The 22,110-nt window shown below is 45.2% G+C and overlaps 1 protein-coding gene and 1 long non-coding RNA gene across 2 annotated transcripts in view; one reads left to right on the top strand and one right to left on the bottom strand.

The window, feature by feature from the left end:
• LOC132541981 (uncharacterized) overlaps positions 1 to 22,110 on the top strand; it is a 235,734-nt gene that overhangs the window by 165,547 nt on the left and 48,077 nt on the right. The window lies entirely within an intron of this gene.
• Positions 6,182 to 22,110, bottom strand: part of SCPEP1 (serine carboxypeptidase 1) — a 52,691-nt gene continuing 36,762 nt past the window's right edge. Inside the window, exons 11-13 of the mRNA XM_007526705.3 lie at positions 19,883 to 20,020; positions 17,448 to 17,611; positions 6,182 to 7,376 (exon numbers count right to left, since the gene is read on the bottom strand). Of these exons, the coding sequence (XP_007526767.1) occupies positions 7,293 to 7,376; positions 17,448 to 17,611; positions 19,883 to 20,020 (386 nt within the window). The 3' untranslated portion in view covers positions 6,182 to 7,292. The remainder of the gene's footprint in view (positions 7,377 to 17,447; positions 17,612 to 19,882; positions 20,021 to 22,110) is intronic.

The following is a 22,110-nucleotide window of genomic DNA, read 5'->3' as shown; positions in this document are numbered from 1 at the left end:
GAGAGGGAAGGGGGAGACAAAGAGGGAGGGAAGGAGAGAGGGAGGGAGGGAGAGAGAGAGAGAGAGAGAGAGGGAGAGAGAGGGAGAGAGAGAGGGAGAGAGAGGGAGAGGGAGAGAGAGGGAGAGAGAGGTAGAGAGAGAGAGAGGGAGAGAGAGGGAGAGAGAGAGAGAGGGAGAGAGAGGGAGAGAGAGGGAGAGAGAGAGAGACCTGTAGTCCTGCTTCACCACTCGCAAGGCTTCCCCCTGTAGGTGGTACTGGGGGCTTGAACCCAGGTCCTTGTGCACTGTGATGTGTGTGCTCAACCAGGTGCACCACCACCTGGCCCCACCTCATAGTATTTTAGTAGCATATCTAGACTAAGCAGAGACTAAAGTTGTAAGGATGAGATGTAAACATCTTTACTATTGGTCCACAGGGCTAGTAGAAAGAAGTGATTTTTATTCCTTGGCTCCTACTCTTAAATGCAGGGCATCTAGAAGAATCAGAGGTGTCAATGTAAGAAATACATTGCATACTGGCAGACACTGCCCCAGCAATGTAAGGTCTCATTCCCCTGCCGACACTGTAGCTGAATCTAAAAGCCCATTTGATGGATGGAACTGGAGGTGATTCTGCTTAGCAAAGTAATCAAAGAGATGGGAACAACTACTGGATGGTTTCACTCAAGTGGAATCTAGAGATCTGATACACATGAACTTTTGAGAAAAAAAAAAACAGAAGACTATGATGGTTTTTATCTTTGAGAGGTGGGAAGGTGGAACACAGAACTTCGGTGGTGGGTGTGATTCGCAAGCAGTGAAACAGGTCTGCAGGTGTCTATCTTTCCCCCACCCTTCTGTCTTCCCCATCTCTCTCAGTTTCTCTCTGTCCTGTCCAACAACAACAATAGCAATAATAACAACAAGGGCAACAAAAATAGGAAAAATGGCCTCCAGGAGCAGTGGATTCGTAGTGCAGGTACTGAACTCCAGGGATAACCCTGGAGGCAAAAAAAAAAAAAAAGAAAAATAGACTATTTCAGGTGGTTGTTTCCAGATAGTGGGGAACATGGGACAGTGAATTCCACAAGCATGAGTTCACGGCTGAATTTTTCTCACTTGCTGTGAATATACCACAATTGGAGGATGAGAGAGTATATAAGACAGTAGTTTTGGCAAAAGCATGATAGTCAAGGAAAGAAGATCAGTGTCTAGAAAGAGTCAATTCCTGTAAGAACTAAGTACCACCTCTTCCTTAATGAAAGTTGTCCAGTTTCATCAAGCTAAGCCCAGGTAGCTGGCTGACTGATCCCTCTGAGCAATGGTGCTCAGTGCTGCTTCTATGAGTAGACTTCTATCAACAATCAACAGTAGCTGCAGCCAGGTCAGTCTCAGGGAGTGGAAGCCCGCAGTGCTCAAGTCAAGTACAACCTCTACAGGAATAGTAGAATGAGGAAGAAGGCTGATTATCCATTATTATGGAAATCTTCTACTGTCTGGTGAGCACTCACTTGGAATATATATATCCATATTCAGTGAGGTCTAGAATCGTACATCTTCCTCAGACCTCTTTGTCATAAATTTTTCAATAGTATTTCCACCAAGTTTGACTATCTGACCACGTCATGATTTGGTATAACTTTTTTTTTTTTCTCAGAGCACTGAGCAGCTCTGGTTTATGGTGGTGCAGGGGATTGAACCTGGGACTTTGGAGCCTCAGGCATGACTTTTTGCATAACCATTAGGCTATCTACCCCTGCCCTCCATGTCATGATTCCGTACAACCCATTCTTTTGACCTTTTCTTCTTCCAGGTAAAAAGAACAATCAAATGCTTTGCTCCAAATGCCAACCAGTGGGAGAATTTCCCTTCATTACTATCTTTCTGGACTGGCTCAGACTGTCTGCTACTGCTACCCACTTGGCAGCAATGCATGCATATCATGCAGACTTACCTGTAGTTCAAACCTGAGGTGTTTCTTCCTCAATTAATTGATCACAGACATCTCCATGAAGGTAGGAAGAAGACTCTTGGACACATTTAGGAATTAATTATATGACCTCAGGGCAAGAGATTAACCTCCGTAAGCAGGAATAGAAGGGTTGCTTCTAATGGATAAAAATGAGGTACCTGGGGGTCAGGCGGTAGCACAGCGGGTTAAGCGCGTGTGGCACAAAGCGCAAAGGCCCGGCCTAAGGATCCTGGTTGGAGCCCCAGCTCCCCACCTGCAGGGAAGTCACTTCACAAGCAGTGAAACAGGTCTGCAGGTGTCTTTCTCTCCCTTTGCCTTCCCCTCCTTTCTCCATTTCTCTCTGTCCTATCTAACAACAATAACAATAAAACAAGGGCAACAAAAGGGAATAAATACATTTAAAAAGAAACCTAAAAAAAAAAAGAGAGATACCTAGTTTCATTGGAATTTGTCCACGTATCACATTTTAATGTTCAAATTCCATGCATTTCTTCTCCTTTTTAAAGAAATATTTTATTGCCACCAGGGTTGTCACTGGGGTTTGGTGCCTGCACTAGGAATCTACCACTCCTGATGGCCATTTTATCCTTTTCTTTCTTTTCTATTTTATTTGTAGGGGGGTTAGAAGGAAGGGAGGACACCTGCAGACCTGCTTACCACTTGTGAAATATCCCTCCTGAAGGAGGGTCTTTGTGCCATTACCCAGCCTCTTACATTCCTTTCTAATATATTTTATTAATTTAATATTTATTGGACAGAAACAGAGATAAATTGAGAGGGAAGAAAGAGATGGAGAGGGGGAGAGACACTTGCAGCCATGCTTCAGCACTCATGATACCTTTCCCCTCTGCAGGTGGGGACTGGAGGCCTTGAACCCAGGTTCTCTTGAATGGTAGCATTTTTTTTTTCCCCAGAGCACTGACCAGCTCTGGTTTATGGTGATGTAGGGGACTGAACCTAGGACTTTGGAGCCTCAGGCATGAGGGACTTTTTGCATAACCATTATGCTATCTACCTCACCCCCACTGCTCAGCTCTGATTCATGGTGATGCAATGGACTGAACCTAGGACTTTAAAGCCTCAGGCATGAGAGTCTCTTTGCATAACCATTATGCTATCTTCCCCACCCTCACATTCCTTTCTAATCAATGCCCTAACTTTCTTTTCAATGTCCTTTTAACAAAAGAAACCTTGTGAGGTTAGAAATTTAATTGTATTTCAATTCCAGAAAGACCAATAAGATTCAATAGCTAATTACACTCATAGCTAAAAATTTCTCCAGCAAAAGCAGCAGAACGGTATGAACTGGATTCCCTGGGCACCCAGCATGGGTGTCCATATGCTCTCTTGTCTAAGGACACACAAGGTATTCACACCTACAGGAGACCTCAGGGAAACTGTGGACTGCATCTGCTTCTGGAGACCTGTTTAGACTTAGGTTCTAAAGGCCTGGCCATGTAGGCATAACCTGCTGTGAACTCTTCAGCAACGGACTCTTAGAACCTCAGCCTTGCACAACCTACTAGAAGTGTTCTTCAGGGCCTTTCACAAAAGCTGTCTGGTCTCTTCAGTAGACCTTGAGCTGTGAAATAACAATGAAAAGTTCTGAATTTGAGGCTGGGTGGTAGCACACCTGGTAGACTGCACGTTACCACACTCAAGGACCTGGGCAGCACTTGAGAGAGGAGGGGAAGATAAAGAGGGAAACACTTGCAGACCTACTTCACCAATTATGAGATTATGAAGGAGGGCTCAAACTGGGATACTTGGTGCAAGTCCTTGCACTTCATACTATGCGCACTTAACCTGGTACACTACCACCCAGCCTCTACTTCCCTCTTGATTTCTGTCTTTACCCAATAAATAAATAACAAAAGTCCTGAACACATCATTTTATATAAAGAACTGTTACAATCCTGTAACTGAGCTATTATTATTATTATTATTTTTGCCTCCAGGGTTATCATAGGAACTTGGTGCCAGCACTGTGAATCCACTGCTCCTGGTGGCCATTTTTCCCCATTTTAGCTGGATAGGACAGAGAGAAATTGAGAGATGGAGAAGAGAAGGAGAAAGGTAAGACATCTGTTGATGTGCTTCACCACTTGTGAAGGGTTGCATTGGATCGACCTTCCCGTGGTGCATCCCGTGAGTACCCATTCATTGGGGAAACTGACGATCCTTCCTAGAGACTGAATCCACATTGGATCCCAGTCACTTTCAAAGCCAGCAACAAGCAGCTCCTGACAGCTTTCAACCTGACGCTGTTGACTGGCTACGGAAGAAGGGCAAACGCTAGAAGAAGACCACTTGTGAAGTGACGCCCCCTGCAGGTGGGGGAACTGGGGGCTCAAACCGGGATTCTTGCATGGGTCCTTGTACTTTGTACTATGTGCACTTAATCCAGTGCGCCACTGCCTGACTCCTAGCCATTATGTTTTTAGGAACTTAAGCAAACTAGGATATGCATAAAAATATAATTGGGGAGTCGGGCTGTAGTGCAGCGGGTTGAACGCAGGTGGCGCAAAGCACAAAGACCGGCATAAGGATCCCGGTTCGAACCCCGGCTCCCCACCTGCAGGGGAGTCGCTTCACAAGCGGTGAAGCAGGTCTGCAGGTGTCTATCCTTCTCTCCCCCTCTCTGTCTTCCCCTCCTCTCTCCATTTCTCTCTGTCCTATCCAACAACGACGACAACAACAATAATAACTACAACAATAAAACAACAAGAGCAACAAAAGGGAATAAATAAATAAAATAAATATAATATATATATAATTATTCGTGTCGCAAAGCGAAAGGACCGGTGAGCCCTCGGCTCCCCACCTGCAGGGGGGTCGCTTCACAGGCGGTGAAGCAGGTCTGCAGGGGTCTTTCTCTCCTCTTCTTTATCTTCCCCATCTCTCTCTGTCCTAACAACAACGACAGCAATAACAACAATGATAAACAACAAGGGCAACAAAAGAGAAAAAATAAATTTTTAAAAAAGTAAAAAAAAAATATATATATATATAATTATTAGTGGGGGTTGTGCGGTAGCGCAGCGGGTTAAGCACACGTGGCACAATGCGCAAGGACCAGCGTAAGGATCCTGGTTGGAGCCCCCCCACCCCCCCTGCGGGGAAGTTGTTTCACAGGCGGTGAAGTAGGTCTGCAGGTATTTATCTTTCTCTCCCCCTCTTGATTTCTCTCTGTCCTATCCAACAACAAAGACATCAATAACAACAACAATAATAAATACAACAAAGATAAAACAAGGGCAACAAAAGGGAAAAAAAAAAGGCGCCAGGAGCAGTAGCTTTGTGGTGCAGGCACCTAGCCCCAGCAATAACCCCGGAGGAAAAAAAAATTATGCATATAATATATAAAATTATATATATATACAACGATGACATCAGTAACAATAATAACTACAACAAAAATTAAAAAACAAGGGCAACAAAAGGGAAAAATAAATAAAATAAAATAAATATACAAAAAATGTTTAAAAAAATGTTGAGAGGGAGTTGGGAAGTAGCGCAGCAGGTTAAGCGCAGGTGGCCCAAAGCACAAAGACTGGTGTATGAATCCCAGTTCAAGCCCCTGGCTCTCCACCTGCAGGGGAGTCGCTTCACAAACGGTGAAGCAGGTCTGCAGGTGTCTGTCTTTCTCTCCCCTCTGTCTTCCCGTCCTCTCTCCATTTCTCTCTGTCCTATCTAACAACAACGACATCAACAACAACAATAATAACTACAACAACAATAAAAAACAAGGGCAACAAAAGGGAAAATAAATAAGTAAATATAAAAAAAATGTTAAGAGAATAGGGGCCGGGTGGTGGTGCACCTTGTTGAGTTCACATGTTACAATGCACAAGGACATGGGTTTGAGACCCCAATCTCCACCTTCAAGGGGAAAACTTTGAGTGATTTTTGAGAAATATTCCCCTTCCTTCTTGATTTCTTACTGTCTCTATCCAATAAATAAATTTTTAAAAAATGTTAGGAAAATGGTGTGGAGGGCAGGGACTTAACAGCTTAAGGATGCGGGTTCGAGCCCCGCCAGAGGGGGAGTCTTCACAAGTAGTGAAGCGGGTCTGCAGGTGTCTATCTTTCTCTCCCCTTCTCTGTCTTCCCCTCCTCTCTCCATTTCTCTCTGTACTATCCAACAACAATGACATCAGTAACAACAACAACAAAAGCAAGGGCAACAAAAGGAAATAAATATTAAAAAAAATAATCAAACTCTAAAAATGTTACAGAAGAGTATTTATTGACATGAAAGGTATTCATGACATAGTGATATGTGAACAAAGTATACAGTAAAACAGTGATGATTCCTTCTTTATAAAAATAGGTATGTACCGACGGTTCCGGACTTACACTGATTTGACATACAATCTCTTGCCTTTCTGACGATATGAAAGCCACATGCATTCTGTGCTTTGGTTTTTGATCTTTGCCTAACTAGTGATCAGTGCCACAATATTCTCTCATGATGCAGAGCAGTGGCAGCAAGTGTGCAGTTCCCACCTCAGCTACATGATGATTAGAGCAAACAGCACTCTCAAGTCTTGCCAGAAGAGAAACTGATGATCCTAACACTATATAGCACCATCATCAGGCAACAGTTCATTTTTAGTTCAATGCTTCAAATATTCTTCAGGCTCTGCATGCTTCTTGCTGGGTGCACTAATGGTGAGAATCCAGACAGCTACTATTTTTCACTTTCAGTCAAGTAACCAATAGATTATATGAGATAGTCAGTCATTTCTGATGACATAGGCGTTCTGTTAAATGATTCTGAACAACTGCAGCTAGCTGGGTAAGTGTCCTAAAGCATATATAAGGTAGGTCAATTTAAGCTGTGATGTTTGGAAGATTAGGTATATTAAGTGCACTTTTGAATTGTGGTATTTTTAGCTTATAATGGGGTTATGTCCACATCATAAGTCAAGGAAGATCCGTATATATAGCTAAAAAGACTTGCAAGGATATACACTAAAGAGGTGACAAGTGTTTATCCCTGGGGAGGGAATAGTATAGGGGCTTATCTTACTCTTTGTCTCCTCCCTCTTTTTGATAAATCATATAATCTGCTTTAAAAAAATTAATCTACCTCAATCCTTCATTTTGGTGAAAACTAATCCTTTTTTTTTTTTTTTTTTTTAACTTTGGTTCTTTTCTTCTTTTTTTGAGAAGCAGCAATGATTCCCGAGCTGCCACAGAGGCAGAAGTAATTCTCTGCAGAGGCTGGCTGGAATGTTCAGTCACAGTCCAAGTTAGATTCTAGGGGAGAAGGATGCTTCGTACAGCCTCAGGGTGTCCTCTTCAGCTCCTGTGTCCCAGGGCCAAATCGGCTGGCTCATCTCCGGCTCAGTGCATCCTCCTCTTGCTTAGTCACCATCCTCATCAGCTTCAGAGCCATGGGTCCTTGGTCAGAAGGAACCTAGAGCCAAACAGTATCCAGGTTAGCGTTCTGGCCCTGTTCCTGGGTTCAGGGGTGGCATCTTGAGGCCCACAAAGAGTGCTGATTTTGTGACAGTAACCTTGGAGGACAACTGTACCTGGGAGCAAACCTTAAGAAGTGTGTGGGTCCCTTCTGTGGAATGACCCCTGACCTGGAAAAATGCTTATCTGGGCCCCAGCCAGTGTTGGGTTACAAGGGCTCGGCAGAAACTGGGATGTAGTGAGAAAAACAACCTTCTATTCCATTTAGTTGTTCACTTAATTTGGAAAGACAGAAACTGAAAGGAAAGGGGGAGCCCTACTGCTTGTGAAGCCTCCCCCCATCCCTGCCCACTGGCCCCTGGGCACGTAGGGAACAGGGGCTTGAATTCAGGTCCTTGTGCATTGAAGCATGTGTGCTTTATAAGGGGCACCACTGCCCAGTCCTGGACAGATGTTAAACTAGGAAAGGAGTAGAAAACAGGCTGAAAGGGTATCTAAGAGCAAATATGTAACTACAAATAATGCTCAGAGTGCCACCCTAATTTTTAGTGTCACACAAATTTGTTTTTCCCTCTTTGATTCTTAGATTTTTTTTTTTTTTTAACCTTTTCATATATGTTGAGGGACAGGACGGGCACTGGAGAGCACAGGCATTTTGTTTTCACTGAGTTTGCACTCACGGAATTCGGGTACAAGGACACTGCATGATCGCATAAGAAAGATATTTTGCACTGCATTACAAAGTGGGAAGAATTTCCAGGAGGTAACTTCACCTGCTGGTTTCACCAATGGAAGCTGGCCCAATTGTGACATAAGAGGAATATAAAGGGAGTCAGGCGGTAGTGTAGTGGGTTAAGCACAGGCAGCGCAAAGCACAAGAACCAGCGTAAGGATCCTGGTTCAAGCCCCAGCTCCCCACCTGCAGGAGTGTCTCTTCACAAGCGGTAAAGCCAGTCTGCAGTTGTCTATCTTTCTCTCCCCCTCTCTGTCTTCCCCTCTTCTCTCCATTTCTCTCTGTCCTACCCAACAACAATGACATCAATAACAACAACAAGGGCAACAAAAGGGAATGAATAAATAAATAGAAAGAAAGAAAGAATTTTGAGGGGCTGGGTGGTGCCATACCTAGTTGAGCCCACATGTTACAGTGCACAAGGACCTTGGTTCAATCCCCAGGGGAAAGCTTTTCGAGTGGTGAAGCAGGGTTACAGGTGTCTCTTTGTCTCCACCCCCTTCTCTTTTTTCTTTTTCCCTTCAGGGCTATCACTGGGGCTTGGTGCCTGCACTACTAATCCATTTGCTCCTGGTGGTCATCTTTTTCCATTTTATTTTTGAATAGGACCGAGAGAAATTGAGAGAGAACAGGGAGAGGGGTAGACAGACACCTGCAGACCTGTTTTGTTGCTTGTGAAGCGACACCCTGTAGGCGGGGAGCCGAGGACTCCAACCTTCCATTCATCCCTATTCATATATAGATTTGTGTGTGCGTGTGCGTTGTTTAATAAGGCAGAGGGGGGAAGGAAGACATAGAGAAAAAGAAAAGACACCCGCAGCGCTACTTCACCTCTTGTGAAGCTTCCCATCTGCAGGTGTGGAATGGGGGCATGAACTTAGGTCCTTGCATGTGGCAGTGTGTGTACTCCACCATGTGAACCACCACCAGCTGTTTTTTTTTTTTGCCTCCAGGGTTATCGCTGGGGCTAGGTGCCTGCACTACAAATCCACTGCTTCCGGAGGCCATTTTTTGTTGCCTTTGTTGTAGTTGGATAGGACAGAGAGAAATTGAGAGAGGAGGGGAAGACAGAGAGGAGGAAAGAGAGACACTTGCAGACCTGCTTCACTGCTTGCGAAGTGACCCCCTACAGGGGGGAACTGGGGGCTTGAATCGGGATCCTTATGCCGGCCCCTTATGCTCTGTGTCATGGACACTTAACCTGTTTCGCTACCGCCCAGTTCCCATCTTTTCCATATATTATGGAAAGGGGGTGAGGCAGGGGCCTCAGTTTCTCTGCTATAAAGATTGGGAAAGAACTATAAACTCTGAGATGCTTTGATTCCTTGACTCTCCTACCAAGTAAAGTACCAGGCAACACAGGCTCAGTGGGGTTCTACCTCCTGGGCTCCTATATTATTATTATTAAAAATTATTTTTTCGCCAGAGCACTACTCAGCTCTGGAAGTTGACCCTGGGACTTCTGGTACCCCAGGCATAAAGATCTTTTTGCATAACTATCATGTTGCCTCTCGGTTGCTAAGCAGGTATCTTCTATTATCCCTTGGCTTTGGTGCTGCACTCTATGGTCTTGAGTATTGGTCTATTGTGACCTTTATATAAGATTGTAGACATGAACTTAAGGGGAAGTGGTTGGGGATGATTTCATACCAGTCTCCAAGAGCTTTTTCTTTTTTTAAATATTTATTTATTTTCCCTCTTGCTGCCCTTGTTATGGTTATTGATGTCATTGTTGTTGGATGGGACAGAGAGAAATGGAGAGAGGAGGGGAAGACAGAGAAGGGGAGAGAAAGATAGACACCTGCAGACCTGCTTCACCACCTGTGAAACGACTCCCCTGCAGGTGGGGAGCTGGGGGCTCGAACCGGGATCCTTAGGCCAGTCCTTGTGCTTTGTGCCACATGTGCTTAACCCACTGTGCCACCGCCCGACTCCCTCCAAGAGTTATTTTAACGCTGCCCCCAAAAGGTCTCTTGTTCTGTGATAAACCAAGAGGTAATGGGTGAGTGTGTGGTCAGTTTCCCCTTCCCATCCTACCTGCTTCCACAGGGACCCCTCTTTTGTGATTGAGTTGTGCTCTAAACCTTCCAACCAGCTTTTTCCATAACTAATACTGAAAGTACTCAGATGCTTACTATTGCCCTGTTAACCCTGTGATCTACTGCTTTTCTCACTTTCTCTCTTTTTAAAATATTTTAATTACTTATTACCTTTTGTTGCCCTTGTTGTTTTATTGTTGTTGTTGTCATTGTTGTTGGATAGGAGAGAAATGGAGAGAGGAGGGGAAGACAGAGAGGGGGAGAGAAAGATAGACACCTGCAGACCTGCTTCACCGCCCATGAAGTGACTCCCCTGCGGGGGCTCGAACAGGGATTTTTACACCAGTCCTTGTGCTTTGTGCCAGCTGCACTTAACCCTCTGCGCTACCGCCCGACTCCCCTTCTCACTTTCTCTTTAGAACAAGTTTTTTGAAAGTGTGGGCTACTTTCTACCAGATTCCCAAAAGAAACTGTTGTCTTCTCCTGCTTATTCATTTGCTCTGTAACAATTTCTGACTTGTTTCTGAGCTCACCATTCCCCTAAATCCATAGGTTACAATTTACTACAGAAAGCCTGTGACCAGACAGTATTCACAAAACTGGTCTCTCTCTACTCTGGAGATGCCACATGCCCCTAGTCTCCTTACTTTCTTTTTGCCTCCAGGGTTATTGCTGGGGCCCAGTGCCTGCAGTACAAATACACTGCTCCTGGTGGCCATTTATTGTTGTTGTTATTGATGTTGTCCTTGCCTAGGACAGAGAGAAATTAAGAGAGGAGGGGAAGATAGAGAGGGGCAGAGAATGATAGACACCTGCAGACCTACTTCACCACTTGCAAAGCTTTTCCTCTGCAGATAGGGACCAGAGGCTTGAACCTGGGTCCCTGTACACTTTTTTTTTTTATTCCCTTTTGTTGCCCTTGTTGTTTTATTGTTGTAGTTATTATTGTTGTTGTTGTTGGATAGGACAGAGAGAAATGGAGAGAGGAGGGGAGGACAGAGGAGGAGAGAAAGACAGACACCTGCAGACCTGCTTCACCGCCTGTGAAGCGATTCCCCTGCAGGTGGGGAGCCAGGGTTCGATCCGGGATCCTTATGCCGGTCCTTATGCTTTGCGCCACCTGCGCTTAACCCACTGCGCTACAGCCCGACTCCCCCCTGTACACTTTTTAAAAAATGTTTTAAAAAATATTTATTCCCTTTTGTTGCCCTTGTTTTATTGTTGTAGTTATTGATGTGGTTGTTGTTAGATAGGATAGAGAGAAATGGAGAGAGGAGGGGAAGACAGAGAGGGGGAGAGAAAGATAAACATCTGCAGACTTGCTTCACCCACCACCTGTGAAGCAACTCCCCTGCAGGTGGGGAGCCGGGGGCTCGAACCTAGATCCTTCTGCCGGTCCTTGTGCTTTGAGCCACACGCGCTTAACTCGCTGCGCTACCACCCAACTCCCCTTTGTACACTTTAATGTGAGTGTTTAACCACTGTGCCTGGGCCCAGCCTGAACTCTTTAATGTGGTGTGCAGTCTCTCTTCCCAGCCTCCTCCCTCCAGTGTTCGTCATGGGCTGCTTGGAGGTTCTTTTGTCTGTATACCTGCCCTCCTTGCTTCCATACCTAGCTAACTTCTACCCACCACTTAGGGAAATATTGTCTTCCAGACTCCCATATCTTCCCTCCCCAACTCCCACCTTAGCATTTCTTGCTTCATGTTATTAGAGGCTCTTTGCCTGTGTATTGCTTAGGCCTCTGAGCATCTTGAAGACAGAGACGGTTTACCATCTATCTTTGTACATCCAGTACCTAGCAGAGGGACACCCAAATGCTCATAAAAAAAAAAAAAAAAAAAAAAAAAGGAACCTGGGAGTCGGGCTGTAGTGCAGCGGGTTAAGCGCAGGTGGCGCAAAGCACAAGGACCGGCATAAGGATCCTGGTTCGAGCCCCGGCTCCCCACCTGCAGGGGAGTCGCTTCACAAGCGGTGAAGCAGGTCTGCGGGTGTCTATCTTTCTCTCCCCGTCTCTGTCTTCCCCTCCTCTCTCCATTTCTCTCTGTCCTATCCAACAACAACAATAATAACTACAACAATAAAACAACAAGGGCAACAAAGGGAATAAATAAATAAAATAAACATTAAAAAAAAAAAAGGAACCTGAGAGACTATGTGGTTTCGGGGGCTAGAGAGACGGCATCATGGTTATGTAAAAGACTTTTATGCCTGAGGCTCCAAGGTCCCAGGTTCAATTCTCAGCATCATCATAAGCCAGAGCTGAGCACTGCTCTGGTCTTTCTCTATGTCTTTGTCATTAAAAATAAAGTAAAAAAGAGGAAGAGAGGGAGGGAGGGGAAGAAATACTGGCTCTATTAGGGGACTGGACAGGTTAAACTGGCACAACTGGTTAAACACACATGTTACTATGTGCAAGAACCCACCTGCAGGGGGAAGCTTCATGATTAGTGAAGTAAGTACTGCAGGCGTCTCTCTGTCTTTCTCCCTCTCTCAATTTTTCTCTGTCCTATTAAAAAAAAAAAGGCACATAGCACTTTCACTCCTGTGAAGTTCTTTTGAAGAAACTAAAAGTCAGGGAGGTTAATAATAAGCTGTCTGTGGTCCGGGAGGTGGCGCAGTGGCTAAGGAACTAGACTCTCAAGCATGAGGTCCTGAGTTCAATCCCCGGCAGCACATGTACCAGAGTGATGTCTGGTTCTTTCTCTCTCCTCCAATCTTTCTTATTAATAAAATAAATATAAAACACCGTTTCACCACTCATGAAGCTTTCCTCTGGAGGTGTGGGGGAGGGGGACGACCAAGGGCTTGAACCTGGGTCCTTGTGCATTGTAATGTGTGTGGTTAACCAGGTGTGGGGCGCCACCTGGCTACTCAGAAATTGAGACCAAGTCTACCAAATACTCTTTCCTCTGTATCAGGGTTTCTCAACCTTGACACTATTGATGTGTTAGGGAGTTATGGAGAGCTGTTCTGTTCATGGTAGGATGTTTCCAGGATCCCCCCCTCTACATACTAGATACAAGTAGCACCCTTCGAGAGCAGTGGGTTAAGAGCAGGTGGCCTGGGTTAAGCATAGGTGGCACAAAGGATCCCGGTTCGAGCCCCGGCTCCCCACCTGCAGGGGAGTCACTTCACAAGCGGTGAAGCAGGTCTGCAGGTGTCTATCTTTCTCTCCCCGTCTCTGTCTTCCCCTCCTCTCTCCATTTCTCTCTGTCCTATCCAACAACAACAATAATAACTACAACAATAAAACAACAAGGGCAACAAAAGGGAATAAATATATATTTTTTAAAAAAGTACTCTTCTTCGTCTTCTTTTTTTTAAAGATTTTATTTATTTATGAGAAAGACAGGAGAAGAGAGAAAGAACCAGACATCACTCTGGTACATGTGCTGCTGGGGATCGAACTCAGGACCTCATGCTTGAGAGTCCAAAGCTTTATCACTGCACCACCCCCCAGACCACAGTACCCTTCTTCTAAGTTATAACAACCAAAAAATGTCTCCAGACACTGCTAGAGGCCCCTAAGAGGGCAAAATTAGCCCCACTTGAGAACAATTGATGGCCCGAGGGAGTGACTTATGGAGAAGGTACCTTGCCTCCCTAGATCCTGCCTTGCTCAGGATTTCCTCAGCCATCTAAGCAAACACACTTTGTACCTGCTTTGCCAAAGGAGCTTCAACACTAGCCCGGTGGCCCTATTTTCCACTGCCTTCACTCTTTTCTCCACGGAGATTATATTCTAGGCACAATGGTGCCAAGAGGGGAGGACAGGCTGGAAGGCACTTTTACATCCCTCCCAAATCTTCATCTCCAGGAAATCACAATCTTGAGGAGAGATAACCTGAGCCAAGGGGCCAGACCAAAGTATACCGTGGGGAGAGCACATGGGTCCTGGAATCCATCACTCTCATTTTGTGTGTATAAGTGATTTATGCTCGCCAGAATCTCCATCCAGAACCCCTCAAAAGGCAGTCAAGATACAAGCTATAGGAAAATAATACACTTGCTTTGCACTGGGATCCTTACACTGGTCCTTGTGCTTTGCACAGGATACTCTCATTTTTTATCTTTGCACCCAAAACTTTTCCCAAACTGAAATTCTGAAGCCACTGCCCCACCTTGCATCATGCTCTGATAACTCAGCTTTACAGAATACCAACCTCTGGCTTCATTCTCTGCTAGCATACAGAATTTCTCCTGGGGAGTCGGGCAGTAGCGCAGCGGGTTAAGCGCAGGTGGCGCAAATCACAAGGACCAGCGTAAGGATGACGGTTCGAGCCCCTGGCTCCCCACCTGCAGGGGAGTCGCTTCACAGGCGGTGAAGCAGGTCTGCAGGTGTCTATCTTTCTCTCCTCCTCTCTGTCTTCCCCTCCTCTCTCCATTTCTCTCTGTCCTATCCAACAATGACATAAATAACTACAACAATAAAACAACAAGGGCAACAAAAGGGAATAAATAAATATTTAAAAAAAATTTAAAAAGGGAGTTGGGAGGTAGCACAGCGGATTAAGCGCACGTAAGGATCCCAGTTCGAGCCCCTGGCTCCCTACCTGCAGGGGAGTCCTTTCACAGGCATGAAGCAGGTCTGCAGGTGTCTATCTTTCTCTCCCCCTCTCTGTCTTTCCCTCCTCTCTCCATTTCTCTCTGTCCTATCTAACAACGACGACATCAATAACAACAACAATAATAACTACAACAACAACAACAACAACAAAAGACAACAAGGGCAACAAAAGGGAAAATAAATTTTAAAAAAAGGGGAGTCGGGCGGTAGCGCAGTGGGTTAAGCGCAGGTGGCGCAAATCACAAGGACCAGCGGAAGGATCTAGGTTCGAGCCCCCGACTCCCCACCTGCAGGGGAGTCACTTCACAAATAGTGAAGCAGGTCTGCAGGTGTCTGTCTTTCTCTCCCCATCTCTGTCTTTCCCTCCTCTCTCCATTTCTTTCTGTCCTATCCAACAATGACAACAATGATAATAACTACAACAATAAAAAACAAGGGCAACAAAAAGGAATAAATAAATAAATAAGAAAAAAGAAAAAAAAAAAAAAGAAAGTTTCTCCTGCAGCCAGGGAAGTGGCACAATAGTCAAAATACTAGGTCTCAAGTTCAATCTCTAGCATCACATGTACCAGGATACTCTGGTGTTCTTTTCTCTCATTGTCATTAATAAATATTTTTAAAGATTTAATTTATTTATTAATGAGAAATATAGGAGGAGAGAAAGAAGCAGACATCACTCTGGTACATGTGCTTCCAGGGATCGAACTCAGGACCTCATGCTTGAGAGTCCAATGCTTTATTCATTGTACCACCTCCTGAATGATGTTAATAAAAAGTTTGTTAAAGGCAATTTCTCCCTTTTTCTTTCTTACAGAAACTGTTAAGAAGAAAGTAACACGAATTTCATTTAAACTCAAATGTAAATGACAGAAGCTCAGCGTAACTCTTTTTTGGGATTATCTTTTTCCCTTTTCTCTCTCTCTTTTTTTTTTTTTTTGTGCCTCCAGGGTTATCACTGGGGCTCGGTGCCTGCACTACAAATCCACTGCTCCTGGAGGCTATTTTCCCCATTTTGTTGCCCTTGTTGTTGTGCTTGTTGTAGTTGTTATTGTTGTCATAGCTTTTGTTGTTGTTGGATAGGACAAAGAGAAATGGAGAGAGGAGGGGAAGACAGAGAAGAGGAAAGAAAGATAGACACCTGCAGACCTGCTTCAACGCTTGCGAAGCAACCTCCTGCAGGTGGGGGGATGGGGCTTGAACTGGGATCCTTACAGATAGGATAGCCCTTGCGCTTTGCACCATGTGCACTTAACCCCCTGCACTACAACCCAACTCCCTTCCCTTTTCTTTTTGATTCTGAGAACCAAGCCCAGCACCTAAGAACGGTAAAATCTACCTACTTTTTGCCAGGAGATATGCATAGATATGCAGTATATCCACTCTACTTCTGAGCTATATCCCTAACCCAAGATTTGCTTTTATTTCTCTTTCTGCTTACTAAGGCCTCATGCCTGCACAAGTCTACCATTCCTGGTGGACGTCCCTGTCTCACGCACACCAATTCTAGTCAGAAACAGAGAGGAGAGGCACTACAGCATCACTCACTCTCTGGTTCGTAGAACTGGCCATGGTGTCAAGCGCATAATGGGCGCCCCCGTGTGGTGGCAGGGATGCAAAGAATGCCCTTTGCTCGTGAGGCATCCTGACCTCCACAATTTGCTGCTTTTTAAAAAAATTATCGGGGGCCGGGTGGTGGCACACCTGGATGAGCGCACAGGTTATAGTGCGCAAGGAACTGGGTTCGAGCCCCTGGTCCCCACCTGTAGGGGGAAAGCTTTGCAAGTGGTGAAACAGGGCTGCAGGTGTCTCTCTGTCTCTCTCCTTCTCTATCTCCCCCTTCCCTCTAGACTTCTGACTGTCTCTATCCAATAAATAAATAAAAATTTAAAAAAATATATTTATTATTGGATAGAGACAGCCAGAAATTGAGAGGGGGAGGGGAGACAGTGAAGAAGAGACAGAGAGACACCTACAGCCCTGCTTTACCACTTGTGAAGCTTTCCCCCTGCAGGTGGGGACCAGGGGCTCGAACCGGGGTCCTTGCACATTGTAACATGTGTGCTCAATCAGGTGTTCCACCACCTGGCCCCATGCCTCTTCTTTATAAATTTTCTTTATTATTTCTTAAAATCATTATTTATTTTGGATAGACAGAAAGTGGGTGGGGTTAGATAGCATAATGGTTATGCAAAGACTCCCATGCCTGAGGTTCCAAAGTTCCAGGTTCAGTCCCCCGCACAGCCAGAAGCCAGGCAGAAATTGAGATGGAAAAGGGAGACAGAGAGATACCTACAGCACTGCTTTACCATTTCTGAAGCTTCCCCTTATGGGCAGCTAGGGGCTTGAACCCAGGCCCTCATGCACTGTCACATGTGTGCTCTATTGGTTGTGCCACCACCCAGCCCCCACAATTTTTTCTTTCTTTCTTTCTTTCTTTCTTTCTTTCTTTCTTTCTTTCTTTTTCTTTTCTTTTCTTTTAATATTTTCATTTATTTTGTTTTAATGAGAAAGAGTAGATACAGAGGGAAAGATACTGAGAGAAAGAGACCAGAACACTGCTCAGTTCTGGCTTATGGTGGTGCTGGGGATTGAAACTGAGACCTCAGAGCCTCAGGCTTTCAAGGCATTTGCATAACCATTATGCTATCTCCCCAGCCCCACAATTTGCTTTTTAAGATTTTTTAGGATTTAGGATTTAAAGTCTAGAACAAAAGCTGACTTGCTCACCATGTGTCCAGCTCTGAGAATCCAGTAGAAAGCCAGATTCTTGTAGGATTTGACAAAGGCAGATGTTTCAGAAGATTCAGGGTCACTGTATAGGGGCTTCCACTTCAACTGATTGAATTTGGGCAGTTCTGCCCATGTCAGTTTCCGTACCCAGGCCTCCTGACCTGGTAAGAGGAACAGCAAAAGATTAAAATTAACAGCTGGTAGAGCAAAAGAAAAAAAAAAAATTAGATTCTATAACTTGGCTGGTCTCCCTCCAGAAAGGCAGACAGAGTAGAAGAGACCATGGCACGGGCGCTTCTGTCAATGCAGTAGGGATTGGGCTTCAACCTGGGTTGTGCATATGGCAAAGCGGCACACTATCCAAGTCAGCTATTTTGCTGCGCCCCCCCACCAATTTGGTGTTTTAAGCAGTAATGTACATTAACACTCACCTCATAATCTCACTAAAATACAACACTGGATTCAGCATGTCAGGGGGGCCATCTTCATTCCTTTCTCCCTTTCCCCTACCTCCCCTCCTCCCTCTCTTTCTTACCAGAGCACTACTCAGCTCTGGTTATTAGGGACTGACCCTGGGACCTTGGAGCCTAAGAGTCACATTTCTGGTTGGCTCCTGTGATACCCTATCTGACTAGGAGATACCTGATGGCTATGAAACCCAACTATTTTTGCCTCTGACTCTCCCCAACTCTATACTCTGGGAGGAAATCCAGAACATTGGGAGGTGATAGGCCTGTCAGAAGTACTGAAAAGTCTTGGGAGAGGGGCTGTTTAAAGTACATGGATGAGCACTGAACCTCCTCAAGCTGCTTAATGCTGTGGTCTATTTACAGAATCATTGTTTCGTTTGAGACCCGCCCTGGTTTAATCCCCACTGGTTCGCGCTCTTTTTCCACTCGCCCCCTTATCCTACGTACTTCCTTTTACACCCTACCACTTCCTTCCTGGAAAGTATAAATGCAGATGAATAAAGCCAGCAGGGCATATTGCGTTCCTGCTCAGCCATGAGTTCCTGGTCGTCTCTCCCCCCCCCCTGAAGCTAGCCTGGCACTTAGTACCCTTGGCTTGCAAGTCACTAGAGTGCTCCATCCCACTTACTTCCTGAAGCATATCGCATGCCTCCCCTGCCCCCAACCCCTCCTGTGACTGGTCCCTCGATGTGGCTGAGCCTCTACCTAGCCTTGCAGAAAGCAGAAGTGAGCACATGGGAACTCCATAAAGACCACCTCCCCTGTATCCTCAGGATTACAGAGTCACAAGGGTTTAGTCTTAATTTACCTGAAAGTACAGACCACCTCCCGTGACACTGTACAGAAATAAGAACTCCCCCTTGTTATGAATAGTGCATTTGCCCCAATGGCCAGGAAAAAAAAATTTTTTTTTTTAAATGTGTGTGGTAAAAGTTGACCTTGTTCTTGAGTTGCAACCAATCATCTTAAAAGCTGGAGGGGCTAGGACCTTGCCCTCAACGTGGATCAGCAATGGTAGGGAATGTTCCATTCTCTGAAGGGAGGTTGGACAACATACTCTACCTACTACCCAAGAAGATGGGTCCTGAAATTAGTTCAGCCTGGAATGTTCCTAGCTGTGGACACAGAATCCGAGCTCAGACCTACAGGGATGCAGAGGTTACATAGGCTCCTGTGCTGAGTATGGGCCCCAGATCAAATCAATGGGGTTTACAATTAACAATATTTGTAAAGTCACTGGCCCCTTGGAATATACCTAAAATAGACCTACTAGCTTCTTCCAAAACAGAGACCCCAAATCTTCATCTGCAATAGTCTTACCTTTAGGTTTATGATTAGTCAACAATTTGTTCTGCTTTATATTTTAACTCTTTTCAGCCACCAGGTTCCAGATGCTACCAGGATGCCAACCTGACTTTCCTGGGCAGACAACCCCACCAATGTGTCTTGGAGCCCTGCCTCCCCAGACCCCTGCCCCACTAGGGAAAGTGAGAGAGACAGGCTGGGAGTATGGATAAGACCCAACAATGCCCAGGTTCATCAGATAAGCAATTACAGAAGCCAGACCTTCCACCTTCTGCACCCTATAATGATCCTGGGTCCATGTTCCCAGAGGTATAAAGAATAGAGAAGCTATCCAGGGAGGGGATTGGACACAGAGTTCTGGTGGTGGGAATTGTGTGGAATTGTACCCCTTCTATCCTATAGTCTTGTCAATATTTCCACTTTATAAATAAATAAATAAATAAATAAATAAATAAATAAGCTGGAGGGGCTCAGCATCCTCTGGGAGGGGTCTCTCTCTCTCAGCTCTCCTTGCTTCAAACAGTAATGGTCAGGGATAAATGGATCACAGGCCTTTCTCCTGACATCGTAATGTCACCAGCCCCAAGATGAAGGCCAGTCCCCTTCCAGTTCAACCCGTGCAACCGCCTCCTACCACACGTCAGGACAGGTTCCTACCCATAGTGTCCACAATAAGGTCCAGCTGTCCATTGTACACCGTCACGTTGACCCCAGCTTCCAGCAACTTGTCCACAATACTGATGACCGGTTTCATGAAGTCCCCCTCCATGTGTGTGAAGACTTCAGTAGCCTGGCCTGCACATGGGGAAGGAGAGAGAGGTAACAGCTTGGAATCTACCAGTAACTATTGCACGGCTCCTACCAAAGACTGAGTCCTGGGGCTGCATGGTGGCACAGCATGTTGAGCACATACATTACCATATGCAAGGACACAGGTTCAAACCCCTGGTCCCCAACTGAAGGGGGAAGCTTCATGAGCAGTGAAGCAGTGCTCTCTATGCCCTGTCTCCTCTCAATTTTTCTCTACCTTATCATATAAACAAATATATATATGAATGACTGAATGTAGATGCTTCACCAACAGGGACCAGCCAGTCCAGGAATCTGTGCCCAAGGGAAGCATAAACACGCTCTAGTCATTCAACTGCTTGTGATGACAGGAGATGCTGTCATTTCTATTTCTTCATTTAAAGGTTTATTTTTTTTTATTTATGTGAGAAAGAAAGAGAGAGAACCAAAGTGTCACGCAGGCATATGTGGCATAAAGGATCAAACTCAGGACCTCCTGCTTGAGAGTTTAATGCTCTTATCTCCCAGGCCACCTTCTGGGCCATGAACAGCTGCTATTTTTAAACACAATGTTTATTTTAAAAATATTTATGTATTTATTTATTTTAACCAGAGCACTGCTCAGCTCTGGCTTATGGTGGTACAAGGGATTGAACCCTGGGACTTGACAGAGCCTCCTCAGGCATGAGAGTCTCTTTGTATAACCATTATGCTATCTACTCCCGCCCTTTAAAGATTTATTTATGAGAAGGCATAGAGAAATAATCCAGAGTTCTGTTCTAACACAAGCAGTACCAGGGATAGAAACCAGGCTTGTAGTCATGCAAGCCCTATGCTCTATCCACTGAGGCACCTCCCTGACCACGGGTGCCATTTTTACTGAATAACTGGAGCCTAGTAAAGACTGGAGTCCAAGGAAATGGGGAGGTTCAGAAAATACTCTTCTGACTGTTCGTTCCACCCAGAGAATATACTGTATTTGGGGGCTGATGTTAGCTTCTCTCCTTGGATGAGTAACACCAGGGCCAAGGTTGAAGTTCTAAACAAGTAGGCCCTAGTAATAAAACCAGATCTGACTTAACTAATTCAGAGAGAGCCTTCAGCACAAAGTTCCTGCTTCATCCCTCCCATCACCTCCGTCATAATACTGAACAACAGCAGTAGCAATAGTGGCTAATGCTTATTTATATTTATTTGTTAGCCACACAGATATATTGGTATTTCTTTTGTTGCCTTTTTTTTTTAAATTGTTGTAGTTATTATTGTTGTTGGATAGGACAGAGAGAAGTGGAGAGAGGAGGGGAAGACAGAGGGGAGAGAAAGATAGACACCTGCAGACCGGCTTCACCACTTGTGAAGCGACTTCCCTGCAGGTGGGGAGCCGGGGCTCGAACCAGGATCCTTAAGCCGGTCCTTGTGCTTGGTGCCACGTGCACTTAATCCACTGTGCTACCACCCAACTCCCCCAGATATATTGGTATTTCTACTAGGTGGGCATTTGCTGGAACAGGAATCCAGGTCTGCCTGATGTCCGTGTGTGAGCTTAAAACTGCAAACCCGACCTCAAGACATGGGGTACTGGTCAGGAACAGTGCTGTTCTTTCCAGATAACAAACAGGCCCATATTCGGAGCTAAGGGATTTTCTCTGTTGCTATCTACAAAAATGTAATTGTTCTGCCCTGTCTGTCCATCCACACTGGGCAGGTATCTTTGATCAGGGAAGCTAGAGCTGGAAATCACCATTATAAAGAAAAACTGAGCTCAGTCCCCCACATCACCATAAGCCAGAGTTAACCAGTGCTCTAGTGCTGTGTTTAAAAAAAAAAGAGAGAGAAAAAAAGAAAAAGTGAGGGTTGAGTTGAAAAGGTATGCTCCCACAAGCTGGGCTGGCTTTTTGACTACCACGTTTCTTTTCTGTGTCACAGCTCCTCACTGAATCCACTCCTTCAATACTGAATTCTTTTACTTGATTTAGTTACCTCTTCTCGACAGTTTGAGAAAACTTGGAAGAAGGGAAGCAAAGACACCGTGTCTATATGTCATTCAGGGGTGGGGTGGGGTGGGGGTGGGGGAACAGGATGGCCTATGTCACTGA

This window comes from Erinaceus europaeus, chromosome 12 (genome assembly GCF_950295315.1).
Source record: "Erinaceus europaeus chromosome 12, mEriEur2.1, whole genome shotgun sequence".
Classification (NCBI taxonomy): Eukaryota; Metazoa; Chordata; class Mammalia; order Eulipotyphla; family Erinaceidae; genus Erinaceus; species Erinaceus europaeus.
The sequence above is the reverse complement of the archived record's forward strand: the minus strand, read 5'-3'. Positions and strand labels throughout refer to the sequence as shown.